Source organism: Fukomys damarensis, unplaced genomic scaffold (assembly GCF_012274545.1).
Source record: "Fukomys damarensis isolate Sample0158 unplaced genomic scaffold, DMR_v1.0_HiC HiC_scaffold_3, whole genome shotgun sequence".
Taxonomy (NCBI): domain Eukaryota; kingdom Metazoa; phylum Chordata; class Mammalia; order Rodentia; family Bathyergidae; genus Fukomys; species Fukomys damarensis.
This window is the reverse complement of record NW_022900915.1, coordinates 47640725-47661544: the sequence shown is the minus strand read 5'-3', so window position 1 is coordinate 47661544 and position 20820 is coordinate 47640725. Positions and strand designations below refer to the sequence as shown.

At 41.7% G+C, this 20820-nt stretch overlaps 2 protein-coding genes across 2 annotated transcripts; both read right to left on the bottom strand.

Moving 5' to 3' along the window:
• Nucleotides 1–6984: 6984 nt before the first annotated feature.
• LOC104853869 (olfactory receptor 2G3) lies at nt 6985–8060 on the bottom strand. Its single transcript, XM_010612069.3, has 2 exons — nt 7368–8060; nt 6985–7224 (listed from the first exon to the last, which is right to left on the bottom strand). Exons 1-2 carry the CDS (start codon nt 8058–8060, stop codon nt 6985–6987), a joined length of 933 nt encoding a protein of 310 aa, XP_010610371.3.
• Nucleotides 8061–15411: 7351 nt separating this feature from the next.
• On the bottom strand, nt 15412–16374 carry LOC104853870 (olfactory receptor 15). Its single transcript, XM_010612070.1, has one exon. It carries the CDS (start codon nt 16372–16374, stop codon nt 15412–15414), a length of 963 nt encoding a protein of 320 aa, XP_010610372.1.
• Between the last annotated feature and the right edge of the window lie 4446 nt (nt 16375–20820).

Sequence of the window (20820 nt, the reverse complement as noted above, 5' to 3'; positions counted from 1 at the left end):
GAAAAGCAGAGTGAGTTAAATAAACAAACTAATGATAAATCTTAAGCTCCTATAAAAAGAAGAGGAAGAAAAACCCAATCTCAAATAAGGGAGGAAATTATAAAGATCAGATCAGAAAACAATGCAATGGAAACTAAAAGAATGACAAAAAAAATCGATGAGTCAAAGCATGGTTTTTGAAAGAATAAAAAATCAATAAACTCTTAGCCAACCTTGTCAAAAAAAGGGAAGAAAAGGCTCAGATCCATGTAATTAGGAAGGGAAAATGCTTTCACAACAGATATAGCAAAAATTCAGAGGATCATCAATACCTACTTTGAGAGCCTGTACTCTAATAAAATGGAAAACATAGAAGAAATGGATTTCTTGATACTTAGGAATTACCGAAGTTGAATGAAGAAGGTAAAAAAAATTCTGAACACCCCAGTTGCAATCAGTGAAATTGAAAATGTAATTAAAAGTTTACCAACTAAGAAAAGCCCTGGTCTTGTTAGCTTCACTGCTGGAATCTACAAGGCATTTAGAGAAGAACTAATGCCACGATTCTTTAAACTTGTCAGTGAAATTGAAATGGAAGCAATACATTCAAATTCATTCCTAGAAGCAAGTTTTACTTTGAGAAAGACCCAACCAAAGAATACAATTATAGGCCAATCTCTCCAATGAACATAGATGCCAAAATCCTTCATAAGATAGTGGCAAACAGAATACAGATTGTCATCAAAAAGATCATACACCTTGACCAAGTCAAATGTATTCCAGGGATGAAAGGATGGTTCAATATGTGAAAATCAATAAATGTAATACATTATAGTAACAGATTCAAAGACAAAAAACATATGATCATCTCAATAGATGCAGAAAAAGCATATGACAAAATTCAACACCCATTTATGATAAAACCCTGCAGAAAATTGGAATAGATGGTCTTTATCCCAACTTGATAAAGGCTGCCTATGAAAAACCAACAGCCAACATGATATTAAATGGCCAAAAACTAAAAATCTTCATGCTAAAATCAAGAAGAAGACAAGGATGTACACTGTCACCACTCCTGTTCAATATAGTTCTGGAAACATTACCCATGGTAATTAGACATGAGAAAGCAATTAAAGCAATAAAGATAGCAAAGGAAGAAGTTAAACTGTCACTATTTGCTGATGATATGATTGATACTCTACATTAGAGACCCCCCCCCAAAAAATCTGCCAAAATACTTCCAGACTTTATTGACACTTTCAGCAGAGTAAGTGGATTATTTGCTGATGATATGATTGATACTCTACATTAGAGACCCCCCCCAAAAAATCTGCCAAAATACTTCCAGACTTTATTGACACTTTCAGCAGAGTAAGTGGATACAAGGTCAACACTCAAAGTCAATAGCCTTCTTGTACATGAATAACAGACTCACTGAGAGAGAAATTTGGGAAACAATGACTTTCATGATAGAATCCAAAAAAGTGGAGTATCTAGGAATCAATCTATTAAGGAAGCAAAAGACCTCTGCCAAGAAAAGTACAGCACTCTGAAAAGAGATTGAAGAATATATAACATAATGGAAAGGTATCCCCTGCTCCTGGGTAGGAAGAATCAACATAATGAAAATGGCCATACTTCTGAAACTGCTAAATCAATTCAATACAATCCTGATTCCAACAGTATATTTAACAGAACTAGAGAAAATAATACAAAAGTTCATTTGGAACCAGAAGAGACACAGAACAGCAAAAGCATTTCTAGGCAACAGAGACATGATGGGAGTATCACAATTTCCAATTTGAAAATATATTACAAAGTCACCGTAGTAAAATAGCATGGCATTGGCAGAGAAAAATGCCTCAGAATCAGTGGAATAGAGTGGAAGATATAGAGACAACTCCAGATATATGCAGCTACCACTTGCCAAATAATAAAACTAGACTCTTATTTTGATCATGCACTAAACAAAAATTCATGCGGATTTAAGATCTAAATATTAAAAAAAGCAGCACTAAACTTGATGGAAGGTAAGTTAGGCAGAACTCTTGAAGACGTTGGCATAGGAAACACTTTATGATGAAATCCCGAGTAGCATGGGAACTAGCACAAAGATCAACACCTGGGATCTCATCTCATTAAAAAGCTTCTGGACTGCAAAAGAAACCATCAACAGAGCTATGAGACAACCTACAATGTGTGAAAAAGTTTTTACCAGCTGCTCCTCAGGCAAATGATTATTGTCTAGAATATATAAAGAACTCAAAAAAAATCAGGCCTCTCAAATATAATGACCCCACTCAAAAATGGGCATCTGAAATGAACAGACATTTCTCAGACTAAGAAATAAAAGAAGCAAATACATATATGAAAAAATTTTAAGTATTTCTGATCATTTGAGAGATGTAGACGAAAACAACACTGAGATTCCAACTCATTTCAGAAAGAATGGTCGCTATAAAAAAAATCAACCAGTGTCAGTGGGGTTATGTGGAGAAAGGAACACTTCTCCATTGTTGGTAGGATTTCAGACTGGTGAAACCACTTTGGAAATCATGTGGAGATACCTCAAAGACTGGGATTAGTCTTGACCCAGTCAAGACTAATGTGGCGATACCTCAAAGACTGGGACCCACTTGAGCCAGCTATCCCTCTTCTGGGTATCTTTCCAAAAGTATTAAAGGAACCATACCACAATGATATATGCTCACCCATGTTTATAGTGTCACAGTTTGTAGTAGGTAAAATTTGGAAACAGCCCAATTGCCCATCTGTTGGTGACTGGATAAAGAAGATGTGTTTTTTGTATAAAATGGAGTACTACTTAGCCATAAAAAATGAGAAACTAGAGCCATTCATAGGAAAATGGATGCATATCAAGGCCATATGTTTAAGTGAAATAAATAGGACACATGTGTAAATAAAGAATAGTTTTTCTGGTGTGTAAAACTAAAAGTGTAAATAAGATCCAAATGGTATAATTGAGAATGTGAAATACGAAGAAAAGGGCTAAAGGTGCAGGGTAAGTGGGCAGTATAGTAGAAAGGAAATAAGGGATAAGAAAAAACTGTAGAAAAGAAGAAAATGAAAGCAAAGTCTTGTTAATAGGGATGGACAGAAGAATGAAGGGAGAGCAAAGATATGGGGAAAATGAGAAAAAACTCCACTGAAAGTATTGCTATTAGAGTGAGTCAATGTGAAGATAGAATATCAAGTATAAAAGACAGGATTGTGGTTAGTGACCATGAAAACAATTTTTTTTTGTACTGGGGATTGAACTTGGGTCCTTGCACTTGCAAGGTAGGCCACCAAACTGCTGAGCTAAATCTCCAGCCCAGAAAAGAAAAGTTTCTGAAAAATGTTAAGGGACCATGAGAAATTGATCCAATAGCTCCTAAATTATGTAAAGAAGAGTAACAAAATACTGATGGGGGCACAGGAGTAATTACAAATGAGAAAACAAACTGTTCAGATATGCAATGGCCAAAAAGTTCCCAAGCAGTGGAAAAGAATTTGACATATATATAAGTGATGCATATAGGAGCCTAGACAGCCATGGTAAAAAAAATCTACAACTAGAAATATCATAGTTAGGATTCTAGAAACACAACAGAAGAACAAAATCCTACAAGCAGTTAGAGAAAAGAAACAAATCACATGCAAAGCAAGGCCCATTAGAATAACAGCATACTTTTCTTTTTATTGAGTTTATTGGTACTTTTTAAGTATATAGTACAGTTACATTCATCATTGGGATCTTGTACCTTTACATGACAGATTTTGGTTCTCATTTTTTCCCCATATCTCTGCCCTCCCTTCACCCCATCCACTCTCCCTTATTTACACACATCAGAGTTTTCAACACAAACCCTCATGTCTATGAGAGCCTGGAGTGAGATATTTAAAGCCCTAAAAGAAAACAACTTCCAAGCTAGACTGATATATCCTGCAAAACTCTCTTTTACAATGGATGGGGAAATAAGATACTTTCATGACAAAGAACCTTAGAAACATTATGAATTGCAAAGCAGCACTGCAAAAAATTCTAAATGATATTCTAGAAAATGACAATGAGGGTCACAACACCATGAGGCCCAACAGAGCAAGTCCAAGAAGCAAGATCCAACAATTTGCTCTATACAAGAAACACTCTTAAGTCAAAGAGAAACTCAGAGTAAAAGTAAAACGATGGAAAATATATTTCCATAAGACAGGAACCTTCAAAAAAGCGGGGATAGCTACATTATTTACATACAAGGTAGATTTCAAACTAAAACTAATTAAGAGAAATAAAGAAGGTCACTGCATCCTTTTAAAGGGATCAATCCAAAGGGAAGATATGACAGTCATATATATATATATATATATGCACCAAATACTAGCTCTTTCAACTACATGGAATAAATATTAATGGACATGAAAAACAATATAGGGACTAATAAAATTGTAGTGGGGGAACTTGGTACCCTCATTTCCCAAACAGACAGATCATCTAAACAGAAAGTGAACAACAAAATACTAGCACTGAACCAAATTTTTGAAAAAAATGGACATGATAGATGTCTACAGAGTGTTCTACCCACAAAATCAGAATCCAAATTCTTTTCAGGTGCACATGGGTCAGTCTCCAAAATTGATCGCATACTTGCTGATAGAACATGTTTAAGTAAAAGCAAAAGATTTGAAGATATTCCTGGTATATTTTTTGATCATGGTGTCATGAAACTTAAGATCAACAGAAAAAGAAATCAGAAAAACTTCATAAACCCACAGAAATTGAATAACACGCTCCTGAACAACAAGTGGCTTACAGAGGAAATTAAAGAGGAAATTAGACAAATTCTAAAATTATATAACAATGACAGTAAAGCATATGAGAAATTATGGGGCACAATGAAAGCAGCCTCACAAGGGAAATTCACAGCAGTGAGTACCCATATTAGGAAAACAGAGTAAGCACAAACAAAAAACCTAATGCTGAATCTCAAGCTCCTAAACAAAGAAGAGCAAGACAAACCCAAAGCTCATACAAGGCAGGTAATTATACATATCAGAGCAGAAATCAGTGCAATGGAGACTAAGAATGATACAAAGAAGCAAAGGAGCAAATAGTTCATTCTCAGAAAAGGATAAATGTAATTTAAAACTTACCAACTAAAAAGCCCAGGGTTTGATGGCTTCACTGCTGAATTGTACAAGACATTTAGGGAAGTATTGCTAGGACTATTTATACTCTTCAATGAAATTGAAAGGGAAGCAATACACCCAAGTTCATTCCAGGAAGCAAGCATCACCTTGACCGAAAAGCAGAGAAACTCCCAACCAAAAAAGAGAACAATAGGCCAATTTCACTAAGAAATGTAGATGCAAAAGTCCTTAATAAGAAACCGGCAAAAAGGGTGCAGAGGATCATCGAAAATATACACCCTGACAAAGTGAGATTCATCACTTGGGATTCATCACCAGGGATGGATTAGCATATGCAAATTAATAAATGTAAATTCCTATGTCTCACTCTGTGCAAAAATTAAGTCAAAATGAACTAGAGACAATAACATAGCACTTCAAAGCCTGAATGTACTAGAGAAAAACATAGGGGAAACACTTAAAGCCTTTCGTACAAGCAATGATTTTCTGAATTAGATACAACAGCTCAGGACATAACAGCAAGAATTGACAAATGGCTTTCATGAAATTAAAAGGTGTCTGCATAGCAAAGGAAACATTAAAATGATTAAGGGACAATTTTCAGGATGAGCAAAAATCTAAAGCAGCTGTTCATCTGATTGATGGTTAATATCATACACACACACACACATATATGTAACACAAAAAGTTTAATAAGAAAATAACAAATATTTCAATCAATTAGTGAGATGAAGAGCTGATCAGATACTTCTCAAAAGAACTACAATTAGTTAAAACTACTTGAAAAAATATTGCATTTTGAAAATGCAAATCTAAATTATATTGGCAATGAATTTCATTAAGATAAAAGTTGCGATCATCAAGAAAACAAAATGTAATAAATGCTCATAATATTACAGGGAAAATAGAATATTTATACACTGCTGTTGGGAATATAAATTTGTACATATACTATTAAATCAGTAGAGATTTCTTCAGTGAAACACAAATAAAAATAGACATACCACATGGTCCAGGTATGCCACTCCCTTTTATATTACCAAAAGGCAAGTCAGTATACCACAGACATACTAAACCCTACCTACTAATGTTTATTGCGGCACTATTCGTAGTAACTAAGGTAGGGGCTCAATATAGCTTTCCATTATTGGATAAATGGATAAAGAAAAAGTGGTATATAAACACAGGGAAGGATCATTCAATGATAAAAGAAAACAAAATCATGCCATTTGCAGGAAATCTGATGGAATTGAAAATAAATTATCTATGTAAAACAAGCTGGGTACTGAAAAACAAATACCATTTTTTGTCATATAGCACACCTAGGGAGAGAGAGGTGAGACGAGAGGAGAGTGGGGATGATTAGGCAGGACAAAGGCGGTTAGGGGGGCCTAAGGGGCCAAGAGAGAAGAGAGAGGGTGGACGTGATCAGTGCATGGTGCATGCAGAGAAGGAAAAATGAATGAAGACCAGTGAAACTCACTGAAAACCATTGGAGTGTGCAGTTAACTTACCAAAAGAAAGAGGAAGAGAGAAAGGAAGGGAAAAAGAGAGAGTGGAATGTAAAAAGAAAGAAAATGCATGAAACTAACATTTCTCACCATCCTAAGGAGTTATGAACCATGCTGTTCCTTGTGTCTGTGAGGCCAGACATGGCACCTGAAGTGTTTAAGAAAGGACAATGGCTGTCCATCAGACTAAAGATATTGAACTTTCTAGTCCAAAGATTTTCTCCAATCATCAAAGTGGTTTGTCTTGAAAATTGGGACCTCTTGTGGATGTTCATTTGGAAGAGAAGACGTGATATGCCAGTGTTCATCACTGTGTACATGTAGCTGCTTAGGAGACAGGCAGAAATCATCTGGGTTTCCAGGACTTTAGCCTGCCCTGGGATTGCAGGATCCTCTTCCATGCTGTCTGCACATCCTTGTTTCTCAGGGTGTAGATGAGTGGGTTGAGAATTGGGGTGATAACACAGTAGAAGAAGGACATAAACTTGGCTTGAGAAGTCTTGGATGGAGGCTGGAGGTACATGTAGATGCCTGGCCCAAAGAACAGGGTGACAACCAGCAAGTGGGAACTGCAGGTGCTGAGTGCCTTGAAATTGGGGTGATAACACAGTAGAAGAAGGACATAAACTTGGCTTGAGAAGTCTTGGATGGAGGCTGGAGGTACATGTAGATGCCTGGCCCAAAGAACAGGGTGACAACCAGCAAGTGGGAACTGCAGGTGCTGAGTGCCTTGTGTCTTCCTTCAGCTGAAGGGAGCTTCAGTATAGCCCTGGCAATGAAGGTGTAGGAGATGACCACCAGCAGGGGAGCCAACATTGCAAAGGGTATGTTTCCTACAACCATTGCCAGGTCATTAGAGGTGGTGTCCCCACAGGCCAGCTTGATGAGCACAGGTACTTCACAGAAGAAGTGGTCCAGGGTGTGGTGACCACAGAATGGGAGCTGGAGGGTCAGTGTGGCCTGGAGCAGGGAACTGGCCAGGCCACTGCACCAGGAGGCAGCTGCCATCTTCACACACACCCAGGGACGCATGATGAGAGTGTACTGGAGGGGCTTGCAGATGGCCACATAGCGATCAATGGCCATCACGGCCAGCAGGGCACATTCAGTAGTACCCACCCAGGTATAAACATAGAGCTGTGTGATGCAGCCCCACGCAGCAATGGTCTTGTCTGGTCCCCAGAGGTTGGTCAGTAGCTGGGGCACAATGGTGCAGGTCACACTGAGGTCCAGCAGAGACAGGTTGTCCAGGAAGAAGTACATGGGTTTCTGGAGTCTGGGGTCCACCAGGGAGAGGAGGATGATGGAGCTGTTTCCCAGCAGGGTGAGGATGTAGGAGACCAGGACCACTGCAGAGAGGGGCCTCTCCAGCCACGGAAACTCTGAGAAGCCCAGCAAGGCAAAAGCATTGGGAAAGCTCATGTTTCCTGTTTCCATTGGACTGGTCTTTAATATATAGCTGAACAGAAAGTGGCAGGTTTTTAAAGATAAATTTCTTTTCCTCTTTTCCTTTCTTTATTAGTGTATGCTTACAATGTTTATTTTTTTCACATGAACCTTCATATCTCATGAACTTTTTCTTCCTGAAAGAGGGCATCAAATGAAGTAAATTTGAGGCAACCTTTTTCATTTTCTTTTTTTCCAAATGTCTTTCCAAATGTCTTTTTTTCCAAATGGCATAACACTTACCCACTCACTAATTTTTAAACATGCACCTCGATGGAATTAACTAGATTGATAATGTTATAAAACCATCACCACCACCTATTTTCTGAATATCTTCCTCTTGCAAACTCCCTCTGTACCTATGAGATGTTTCCTTTCTTTCCTCTGACAAGTGACCTTTATCACACCAGTTAGAATCAAGCAGCATTCATTTTTGTGGTTAGCTTATTCCCTTTTATCATGTCCTAAAATTTCATATGTACTGAAGCATATATCACATTTTTCTGCTTTTAGGACTCAGATTTTATAGATGTACAAAGGACGTTTAGATTCATCTCTCAGCTCACACACACATTGTTTCCATCCTTCTGCTATGTTATTGATGCTGCTATACACATTGGTGTCCAATTCCTGTTTGAGATCCTCGTTTCCATTGATTTGGATGAAGACTCAGAAGTGACATTTCTGCACCCTACAGCAACCCTATGTCTAAGTTTCTGCAGAATAGCTATGTTTCTCTGCCCGTCTGCTGTACTGTTTTCCTTCCCCAGCAGTTCACAAAGGCTCCAACTATCCACATACTGGACAGCACCCCTGTTTCCTGCTGCTTTTCATTGATATGCACCATCCCATTCTGTATAAATTTCTGGGTTTTTGTACATCATGCAGTTGTGGTAGTTTTTTTATGGAGGCCAAACTGTCTAAGAAATCACTATGCTCTCTCTCTCTCTCTCTTAATTGTACTTCTGACTTTTTAGTTTTATCTTTATAAAAATTTTTCATCCTGAAATTTCCTAGAGAGCAAATATTTTTATATGTGCAACAATTTAAAGAACACATTGTATTTAATAATTGAGCAGAACATGCATGAACTAGATTCAAAAACATACCACTAGATTGGAAACATAATTATTTGAAGAATGAAAAAGTATGTCTAAATTTTATAAAATGTTATGAACAATATTATTTATTTTACCTTTGAAAAGAGTCATAGAAAACACCATTAGTTGTACTCAAGTAAGTGAGCTCTAAAGCAGCTTTTCTGGGATGTTACCAAGCCACCAAGAAAAAATACCCTCAGATATGACCCATGGCGAATTCTTTAGATTCATGGATATTACAGAATCATAGCTGATCAGCTTGCAGATCTGTGGACAAGCATTCTGGAGAGTCAGAAATGTATCAGCAGACACGAGGGACAAATATTACCCAAAGATTCAGAAAGAAAGAAAGCACTAAATTTTGTGATAACTGAAGGTGAAAGTAGAGAAGAGCACTGAACAGAATGTTTGTGAGAGTGGAGTCAGTCACAGCAAAGGCAGGACAACACGAACCCCACAGAAAATGCACCCTTATCTGGAGAGTCAGGAGCGGACATTGTTGTGGGCCCTGTTTGTAGCTGGACATCTGGAGTAGGGCCCTGCACACCGTGTTTACACCCAGAGTCACGCTCTCTGAGTGCTTGTTCTGCTGGCAGACACAGTGAGCCCAAGTGTTTTGGGCAGGCTATACCTGCACCTTGATCTTTAGCCCCTTGCACTAAAATGCAAGAAATCATGTTTACTGGCAGCATTTGGATAAGACTTGGTGGAGTATCAGTGTGTATGTGTCTGTTTCCACCCAATCCAGTCCTCATGCTCACCTGCTTGAGTGTGATCTCCCGGAATTGCAAACCTCATTTACAGCCCAGAGGGACCACGGAGACCCCTGCTTTAGAATCAGGCCCTGATATGGCCCCTATGTCTTCCCATGTTTTCTCTCTCTGACCCGATACTCCCCTCTGCCTGCTTCCCGAACAGTCCTGGGTCCCTGCCTAGGGCTTCTCCTCTGCCTCAGCTGGTCTGCAGAAGAACACGTCTTGTGTACAACCTGTGCCAGTGCCAGCTCCTCTGGGAGTTCTCCACGGCCTCGCCTCTCCATCTCATGTGTTACTTTGACCTCTTACACCACTTCAGTCACCCCTGCCTCTCCTGCCACTGAGAGCTTTGAGTTTGATGCATGCTTAAGTTCTAAAAATTTGTATAAACCTGAGTACACAACTCAGGGCTAGAGCTTTCCCCAGTGTGCACTAGGCCATGGGGTCAATCACCAGCACAAATATATACAAGCAAACAAAAATGGTCTTAATATTTATTATTAACTTAAAATGTTTTCCTATTTCCATAGTCTTGTGTGCTTATCTCTCACATACAGGCAACGTGCAAAGACCAAATCTGAATTGCCAGCTTTTCCTCCTTCTGACCTTTAAGTTCGCCTCTCCTGCTCAGGTGCTGCTGCGGCTGCCTCTTAGGGATGGGGAGGTGTACAGGGAGTGGCTCAGGTCCTTCTGCAGCCTCATCCGAGCTCCTTGCCCCTGTAGCCCCCGAAATGCTCACGCTGGCTGCTCCTGGCCACCTCCTCGCCACTCACTCACACGCAGAGCTGATTCAGCTCGGCTCCAGATGATGTTTCTCTCGCTTGTTACGGAAACTTCTGTTCCCTTCCCGATTTCTGCCCAATGCTCTAGACTTTACTGAAACCTCATTTTATCTTCAGCCCCTGGTTCCTGGTATGTAAGACACAGAATGACAGATTTCTTTGTGTATTTGTTTCCTTGCTGATTTTCATCTAACCCTGGTTTAGTGCTTGCTCCTTACCAGGCCCTCAGTTGTTCAGCGATGGTTTTGTTCCCTCTCTCACCACTGGGGATGGCTGTGCTGTCACCTTTCCTTTGCCAGCAACTTCCAAGATCATATACATCTTCTCAGTCGTAACCTTCTCTAGGATTGGAAACCTGATAGACATGAGGACAGGGGAAAGGTGATCACCATCAGGGTTAAACATTCTCTCCTCAAAGCTCTCGTTTTAGTGTCTGAGTTTTTACCTCCCAAAGCCTAGATTGACCCACACTCATTGGCCAAGGGAGGGAATCTCCCACGCAGCTCGAGGAGAGAGGAGGCCCAGCAAGGTGCTCATTAGTAACCGGGTCTCCCCTCGTTTACCTTGACATTGAAGAGCAAAGGTGCAGTGAGTGAGGAGCCAGCAGTGGGAGAGTTGGGTCCTGGGTCAGGGACGCAGCTTCCTTCCCGGGTCTCAGGTTCCATCCAGGGTCTCGGGTTCCATCCACAGAGGGTGCAGTCCCTGAACCCAGCCAGGAGAGGGGATTTGTTGAGTGGAGGCCTCCTGAGGTTCCTGGCTGGCTGCTCTGAGACCTGAGATTCTCCAGGTACATAATTAGCTGCAGGGCTGAGATTGTCGTGAGCGGTCCAGAGGGATTTGGGCTTCTTCTATTTTATTGTCTTGCTCTGAAGTGTCTGTCTAAGAGAGCTGAAGGCCAGATGGTGATTAAATAAAAGTATCTTTTACGGGATTGATGTTCTCATGCCACCCTTTAAAAATTGGGCTCAGGGCTGGGATTTAGCTCAGTGGTTCCAACTCCTCCCTTGCAAGCACCAGGACCTGAGTTTGATCCTAGTGCAAAACAAAAAAACCAAAACCAAAAACAAAATAAAAAAAAATTGGGCTCAAAGGCAGCCTGATGCAGCCACAGGGGAAACTGTTTAAATCTGTCCTTCCCCATAGAAGTCCAGACCAGGTTCACTCTTCTTTAGCTTCTGAGAGAAGATGAATATTAATGTTTTCATACTTACCTGAGTGTAGACAAATTTCATGGTTCATTACCTGCAAGTCAGTATATTTAAGTTTTTGAATTAATATAATTTAAATGAAACAAATCTCTTCAACAAAAAATCGGGAAGCTCTAAAACTACACAAATATTTGCCCTTTAGTCTTGTGGGCAACCTGATCACATCTTTATGAAGCATCCTGTTTGCAGGGCTGTTTTTCTTGCATTGTATTTTATCACATTGCAACCCCCTGACTTTGTTCCACATTTTATTGTTGCTGTTGTTTCCACCCTCAGAGCGAGCTGAGAAGATAATTTTGCCTGGCTTAGTTTCAAACACATTATGGGCCACTGTGACCTCCACACCATCAGACCAGTGCTGAGTTGCTCAAGCCCAGCATGGAGAGTTGTCATAAACGTCCTAGTGACACGCAGCATTGCAGACAGGATGTTCCCCAGCTGCTTTCTGAGTTGCTACTCTCTTTTTTGAGACACAGAGGAGACTTTTCTGCTTCTCAGCCACAGGTCCCCACATTCAACGGGGTCCAGGGTTTGGTCAGGAGAAGGTGATAGTGCTCCTTTTCGTGGCGAGGGGCCTTGGTCCCCAGGGGTCATCAGTGGCATCTGTGGGAAGAACAAATCTGGAGAGAAGCAGAGGCCACATGCAGGTTGGCTCAGGGTGAGATAAGGAAAAGTGTGAGTCGCTGTTGAAAGGTACTATCTCCATGAGACAGAATGCTTGCAATAGAAAAAGAATTCCTTTCCCTTTGTTGTTTTCAACAGTCTTCTGGTCTTACCAGTTCTCTTGGGCTTTGGTAGTTGGTAATGTTGGTATTTATTTTTATAGTACCGCAAATCTTTTGAATCATTAAAATATCAGTCTTTTGAATGTAATGTTGAAAGAAGGGAGAGAAGAGAAGGGGAGAGGGAAAATGAAGACAATCAAAGAGGGAAGAATGTTAAAAAGACGAAAGAAAGCAGAAGAAAAAACCTTACTAATAAAAATAATATTAATAAAGGCGCACGAATAGGAGAAAAAAAAAAAGAAAAGAAAAGGAAAGAAAAACCCCAGAACAGACACGAAGAGAAACAAAGAAGAAGCCCTGACACAGCTGAAATACCATGGAGCCGGAGGGTCCACACAGCTCCCTGCGTGCTGTCCTTGTAGTTCCACTGCAGTCTCCCCTGTGGACTTCTTAACCACCTGCCTGGTCCTGGAGAGGGCTGTCAGTGTCTGCCTCCTGGCTGCGAGCCACGGTTTAGGTGTGGCCAACTGCAGGCCTCTGTCTCTATGTGGAAATCCAACCTCCTGAATTAACTGGGGAGGGAGAGGATGCAGTGCAGTTTGCCCAACACCCAGATCTCTGTTGACCTCCACCAGTGACCACCACTTGCTTGCCCCTTATTGCAGGACAATCCTACCATCATCTCCACACTCTGCACAGGAGCTTTCTGCCCCGTGCTCAGCTCAGAAGTGCTCAGCTCAGGCAATGCTTTCTGTTGCTTCACCCTCAGGCCTTACCCACCCTTGGCCCCTGTCCCAAGAGCTCTGCTTTCCAACCTGTGGACCTCAGCACAGTCCCCAGGCTCAGCGGAGGGCCTCCTTTCCCATGTGGGGCCGTGGGTGGTGGGAAGGATTTCACGCTGTCTCAGATCGTTCTGGTGTCTGGGGAAGCAATGGGAAAAGGCCCACTCTGTGCAGCTGCAGTGAGTCTCTCCCCTCCCCAAGTCTCCAGGAATGAGATCTCCCAGCCCTTCCCAGTGAGCTCTGGGCTGCCCACAGTTCCCCGTGTTCTGCCTTTCTGTGCCTAGGGTGTGGGGTTTTCCTTTTTGTCCCTGAGGGGTTGGTGGTGGGAGGATGCTGCAGGGACACAGCATTCCCGGTGTTTGTGAGGATGCTGGGGGACATTTCTTACTTTTGTGCTGCTGGCTCTCCCTTTATCTGGCTGCGGTCCGCAGTTTCCCTGGGCCCAAAGTGCAGTCCACCACCACGCTGTATTTCCCCTTCCAGGTTGGAGGGAGAGAATGAAGGGAGTCTGTCCTCTGCAGTGCTGCCTCCTTCCCTCAAGCTGCTGGACTCCCAAGATGGCCCAGTGTCTCAGTGAATAAAATAACCCTTTCCCTCATTAATCTCTCACATATGGTGGGCTCTGCACTGGATTTCTTGGCCAACTCTAGACTGCCATGTGGAAGGAGTTACTTTCAGATACAACTTCGTGCTCTTTTTGCAGTTTACAGTAACTGTGGGATTCAGCACTACCAGTCCAGTGCATTGCTTCACCCTGAAAGTGACAATCTCCCTTGTTTCACCTGGGTTGGTGAAGCCAGGACCTCTCTGTGGGACCTAGTGTTAGTGTTTCAGAATGCTTCATTATATTTTCTGCACCGCGCTCAGACTTTTCAATTTTCCTGTATTGCTACTTTCCTTGTCAATTCACTTCTGATTTCTGGAGGTCTACTTTCAATTCTTCAGGAAAAATCAAACAACCAAAAATTCCATGCAGGGCCGGGGATTTAGCTCAGCGGTTCGGTGGCCTGCCTTGCAAGTGCAAGGACCCGAGTTCAATCCCTGGTACAAAAAAAAAAAAAAAAAAAAAAAAAAATCCATGCAGCTCCTCTGGCAGGGTCCTCATTCCATATCCTGGGAAACCAACAGGCTGTATTTTGCTGCTAATTTTCACTCTGCCATTTAAAGTCTCCATGTGAATTTGTTTTTGGGTCCTCTATTCTGAACTACATGTCCTTTTTTGTGCCAGTTCCATGCTGCTTTTGTTACTATGGCTTTGTGGTAAAACTTTATTTTGGGTATTGAGCTGACTCCAGTTTCTCCTTTTACTTAGAGCTGCTTTGTCTATTCTGTCTTTCTTGTTTTCACATGCATTTTGGGTTTTGTTTGTAGTTATTTGAAGAATGTCATTGGAATTTTGATGGGGATTGCACTGAATCTGCAGATTGCTTCTAGTGATGCAGCCAATTTAGTAATATTAATTCTGCCAATCCATGAACATGAGACGTCTTTCCATCTTCTAGTGTCTCCTTCAGTTTACTTCTTCAGTCTTCTGAAATTTTCACAATGGAAGTCTTTATCATCCTTGCTTAGATTTATCCTTGGAAATTTTATATTTTTAAGCTATTGTGAATGGAATTATTTTCTGATTTCTTCTTTAGTTCGTTGTAGAGAAAAGGTATTGATTTTTTTTACCAGTTTATAGTTTCAGTACATAATGCTCACGTTCACAAGGGGAGTATGTATATAGACATAATATACATTACTTCTTTGTTGTCTTGTTTCTCTTCTATTTCCTCTCTCAAAACATTCTTCCCTTCTCCACTTTCAAAAGCTCTATTTTGGGCCAGGAATTTAGCTTAGTGTTGTCACTGTCTGCCTCACAAATGCAAGGTCCAGAGTTTGATCCTCCTTACCAAAAAACAAAACAAAACAAAACGAAACAACAAAAACCCACAAAAACCTCCTAAAAATCCCCAAAAGACAAAACCTCTGTTTAATTTTGTATCTGTCCTCTGGATTTTAAAGACTCTACACAATTCTGTGACTGCAGGATCCTCTTCCATGCCGTCTTCACATCATTGTTTCTCAGGGTGTAGATGAGTGGATTAAGTACTGGGGTGATAACACAGTAGAAGAAGGACATGAACTTGGCCTGAGAACTCTTGGCTGGAGGCTGGAGGTACATGTACATGCCTGGTCCAAAATACAAGGTGACCACCAGTAAGTGGGAACTGCAGGTGCTGAGTGCTTTGTGCCTGCCTTCAGCTGAAGGTAACTTCAGAACAGCCCTACCAATGAGGGTGTAGGAGATGACCACCATCAGGGGAGCCACTAGGGTAAAAAGTATTGCTCCCAAAGCCAAGGCCAGTTCATTAGCAGAGGTGTCCCCACAGGCCAGCTTGATGAGGACAGGCACCTCACAGAAGAAGTGGTCCAGGGGGTGGTGCCCACAGAATGGGAGCTGTAGGGTCAGTGTGGTATGGAGTAGCGTACTGCCCAAGCCAGTTAACCAGCATGCAGCTGCCATCTGCACACACACCCAGGGACGCATGATGAGAGTGTACCGGAGGGGCTGGCAGATGGCCACATAGCGATCAATGGCCATCACGGCCAGCAGGATGCATTCAGTGCATCCTGTCCAGGTATAAACATAGAGCTGTGTGATGCATCCCCAGGCAGCAATGGTCTTGTCTGGTCCCCACAGATTGGCCAGAAGCTGGGGCACAGTGGTGCAGGTGATACCGAGGTCCAGCAGAGAGAGGTTGTCCAGGAAGAAGTACATGGGTGTCTGCAGTCTGGGATCCATTAGGGAGAGGAGGATGATGGAGCTGTTCCCCACCAGAGTGAGGATGTAGGAGACCAGGACCACTGAAAAGAGGGGCCTCTCCAGCCATGGAAACTCTGAGAAGCCCAGCAGGACAAAAGTGTTGGGAAAGCTCGCATTGTCCATTTCCATGGCATCTGTGTCTAATATACAGCTGGAAGGAAATGGACATGGAAGAAGATGAATTTTACTTTCCCATTTCTATAATCCTATGCCTAATACTTATGTCTTTCATTTTGCTGTTGTAATGATTCCCATGAGTATTAGATGTCCTCGTATATCACACTGCTACAACACAATTATTCCCTATCCGTTTACTTTGAAATACAGGTGGCTCTGAAGTGTCCTAGACAGGATGACTCAGGGAGGCTGATAAAGTCTGTGTTGATGAAGTTTCAGAAAGAAAAGTTTATTGTCTTGGAAATTTGTTGAGAGTGCTATCATGATACAGGCTGACAAAGCACTTGTCTGAATTTTATTCATGCTCTGAGACATTGTGGAAAGCTGGGTTTAAAGGTGACAAATTAATTGGTGTGACACAGGAAGTCTCATGGAGAACAGCACTCAGGTTATGAGATGGGCACTGCTCCATGCTTTCAGCCAGGTTAACAGTGCGAGTCAAGAGCAGAGAGGACAAGAGAAGGATTTCAAAAGCTTGGGCTCAAGTAAGTTATGGTTGCTGCAGACATTAGTGCCATTAAAAAAGCCAAGTACTTTCCAAAGGACAAGAGAAAAGATGGTTTGAAGGTATCAGCATGACCCCACCTACATAGGGTGAAGTATATATAGTATAAATCTTTCATTATGAAGAAATCCTGGAGTGCTGTCCTTGGGCAGGTCTGCCTAGATTGTTGGGTCCCTCAGATTCATTTCTCCATGCTCAGCCATCCAGGCACTCAGAGGCCACAGCAGCCACTGTCCAAGGGGCCCTGGCTCCTGCTCATGTGGGTGTAAGACCTTGGTTTCATGGACACTGTGCTTGCTCTGCAGGTATGAGAACTGCAGGTGTGGTTCATGGAGGCTTCTAGCAGCATTTCAGTGGGAGACCTGGGAGCCAGACTAGTGTGGCAGGGTTCCTATCCCCAGAGGGGACCCCAGAGAGCCTGATGCATGAAACTGTGAGGAAAGGCAAAGCTGCAGTGAGGGAATCTCAGGAATTTAGAGATTCCAGGAACATGGGACATCCTGGGAAGTAAGCTGTAGGCAGGGAGCAGAGGCAGAGGAGAGAGAGGCCAGGAGGGTGCAACTGGCAAGGCCAGGGGATTGGGGCTGCCCCAGACCATAGACATGCACATCCTGCCACAGGTGTCCTGGGTGCTGGGCTGCAGCTTTGGGATTTAATACTTGTCTTTCTGGTTTTGGGTTCCTCCTTGCTATTTTCCTGGAATGGGAATGTTTACCCTATGCCTGTCACACTGTTGGATGTTGGAACTTGCTTTTTTGTTTCGAAAGTAGCTCCCAGCCAAAGATTGGCTCTAGTCCCAGGGAAGTCTCTGGACTTGGAATTTCTTTCAAATTTTTTTTTAATCAGTGCATACTGACAATGGGGTTTCATTTTGACAAGTTTGCACATGTTGTAATACACTGTGACTTGGATTTGGAGTGATGATGGAACTGTGAAGTTCTGAGGACTCCTGGAGTTGGACAAAGTGCATTTTGCATAGAGAGATGGATGTGGGAATTGGGGGCCAGGAGTGGTTTTTGTGCTTTGGACCCAGAATGTCTGGAGCTAGCTCATGTGTTCAGAGGTGGGGTTTTCAGGGCTGTTTCATCAGGAATGTTCTCACTTCCTCAGTGGGCTCATCGGGAGGGCAATCTGATGGCATCCATGGGAGGTGAAGGAGCTGGGCCCAGCTGGAGGTAGTGGGCCGTGTGGAATGCCTTGGGCTGTATCTCATCCCTGCCCTTCCTGTCTGGCTCTCTCTGCCCTGCGCCACCATGAGGAGCACAGCTGTCCTCTGCCCTGCCCTTCCACGTGATCCTCTGACCTCAGGCCCAGGGGCAGTGGAACAGCTGACTGTGGAGTGAAATCTGTGGCCCCGGAGCCACAGTAAATCTTCCTCCTTCCTGCTGACTTTCTCACTTACTCGGTCCCAGGGGATGGCTGAGGAGCGCACCCCCTGCCCAGCCTGTCTCCCCTGCTGCTCTTTCTGTCTTCCACCACGTTCAGTAACCACACAGTTCTCGTGACCCAGAGAAAGGCCGTGCTGTGCTGTGGGTTTGGCAGCTCCGCAGCAGTGTGCTGCTCCTGCTTCCTCCTCTTCCTCACTGTCCACTTAGGCAAGGATGGGGTAGAGGCAGGCAGCGCTAGAGCAGCTGTGGAGCACTCTGGATAGTTTTTCAAAGGAAGAAACCATCAAGGGGCTTTATGTTAGGCAATGTCTCTTCTACTTTTCTCATACTTTTTACATGGTAAAACAGATGCAGCATAAAATTCATTATTTTATCCAAATTTCAGCACACCATTAAATGGCATTATGTGCACTCATATTGTTCTGCAGCACAACCTCCACTGACCCCTAGAATCTTAAACCCCTAGAATCTTATCTACCAAATTCAGGCTGGACCTTCTGGGTAATGTCTACCCAATCTTCCATCCACACAGACCCTGGCTACCACGAGTCCACTTCTTGTGCGTATGAATTTATCTGCTCAAATATCTCAGAGAAACAGGCTCTGATATTATTTGTACTATTGAATTTGACTTTCTCGCTTTTACAATCTTTTCTGCATTCAATCATGTGTCAGCATGTCAGAATTTCCTGTTCTCAAAGGTAAAGCGATATCCTATTGCATGCATACACCACATTTTGTCTAGACATTCTTTTTCTTTCTTTCTTGTCTTGGTGGCCTCACTGAGCTAAATCCCCAACCTAGACATTCTTTTTCTTTAAAATTAGTTTTATTGGTACAATTTAAATATATGTAGCATTCACATTCATGAAGGGGAACTTGTACCTGTACACGATATAGCTTGCTTCTTCTTTTTCTCACTGTCCCCTGAGTTCCATTCAACCCTGCTCCCCTCCTTATTTATAGAACTGTTGTTTCCATTTTCCCTCTCTTTATTTTTTCTTTTCTCTCCATTTTTCTTCATTCATCCTTCACTTTTCCTTTTCTATTGAACAGTTTCTTCCTATTTTTTTGTTATCTATTATATATTTTAGTTCTTATTTACTCTTTCAGTTTCTCAGATCAGAGATGCAATGTGATATTTATTTACACAAGTGTCTGATTTCATGTGAGAATATTGTGTCAGGTTTTATCCAGTTAGCTATAAATGTCTTAATTTTATTCATCTTTGTGGCTGAGTAGCACTCTATGGTATAAAAAAGAACCACAAATTTTTGTATCCATGAATTGGTTGAAGGGCATTTGCCTTGTTTCCAAGATTTAGCTATTACAAACTGTTTTGCTGTAAACATAGGTGCATTGTAGGTTGTGTTATAAACTTTAATTCTTTTAACAAGATACCAGGCAGAGGAATGGCTTGGTCAAGTGAACCTCTAATCCTAATTTTTTTGAAGAATCTCCACACTGTTTTCCACATCTGGTTGCACCAGACTGCACTCCCACCAACAGTGGGGAGGTGTTCCTTTATTCACCATAGTCCTACCAGCATTTGTTGTTGGTTTATCCCTTGATTGCAGCCATTGGGTCTGGAGTAAGATGGAATCTCAGGTTTGTTTTAATTTGCATCTCTTAGATGACCAGTGATGTTAAACATTTATCACAGTACCTTTGTAGTATAATTTCAAGTCAGCAATTGTGATGCTCCCTGCCTTACCTCTGTTGCCCAGAATTTGTTTTGCTCTTCTAGGTTGCTTCTGGTTCCAAATGCATTTTAGAAATCTTTTCTTTAGCTCTGTGAGGTATGCTAGTGGTAATTTGATTGAGATTGCATTAAATCTGTATAACAATTTTGGAGGTATGGCTATTTTGACTGTGTTGAGACTTTCTACACAAGAGGAGGGGATATATTTTCATCTTTTGATATCCTCTTTGATCTCCTTTATCAGAGTATTATAATTATCACTGTGAAGGTCCTTTATTTTCTTTGTTAGATTGATTCCTAAATATTTCATTTTTTTGGACTGCTATTGTTAAAGGTGTCATTTCCCTAATTTCTTTCTCAGTTAATTTGCTATTTGTTTACAGGAAAACTATTTTTGAGTGTTGACTTTGTATCTAGCTATGCTACTATATTTGGTTATTATATCTAAAAGTTTTTATGTGGAGTCTTTGTGGTCTTCTATGCAAAGAATCATGTCATCTGCAAATAAGGATAATTCAACTTCTTCGTTTCCTATCTGTATTCCTTTTATTTTTTTTCTCCCTAATTTCTCTGGCTAATGTTTCCGCATCTGTGCTGAATAGGAGTAGTGATAGCGAATGTCCTTGTCTTGTTCTTGATTTTTCAGCAAAAGCTTTCAATTCTTGACTATTTAGTATTTTGTTGGTTATTGGTTTGTCATAGATGGTTTTTGTCAGATTGAGATAAAGATCATCTATTCCAAGATGGTCTATACCTCAATTTAATAAAGGCTATTTATGAAAAACCATCAGCCAACATCATAT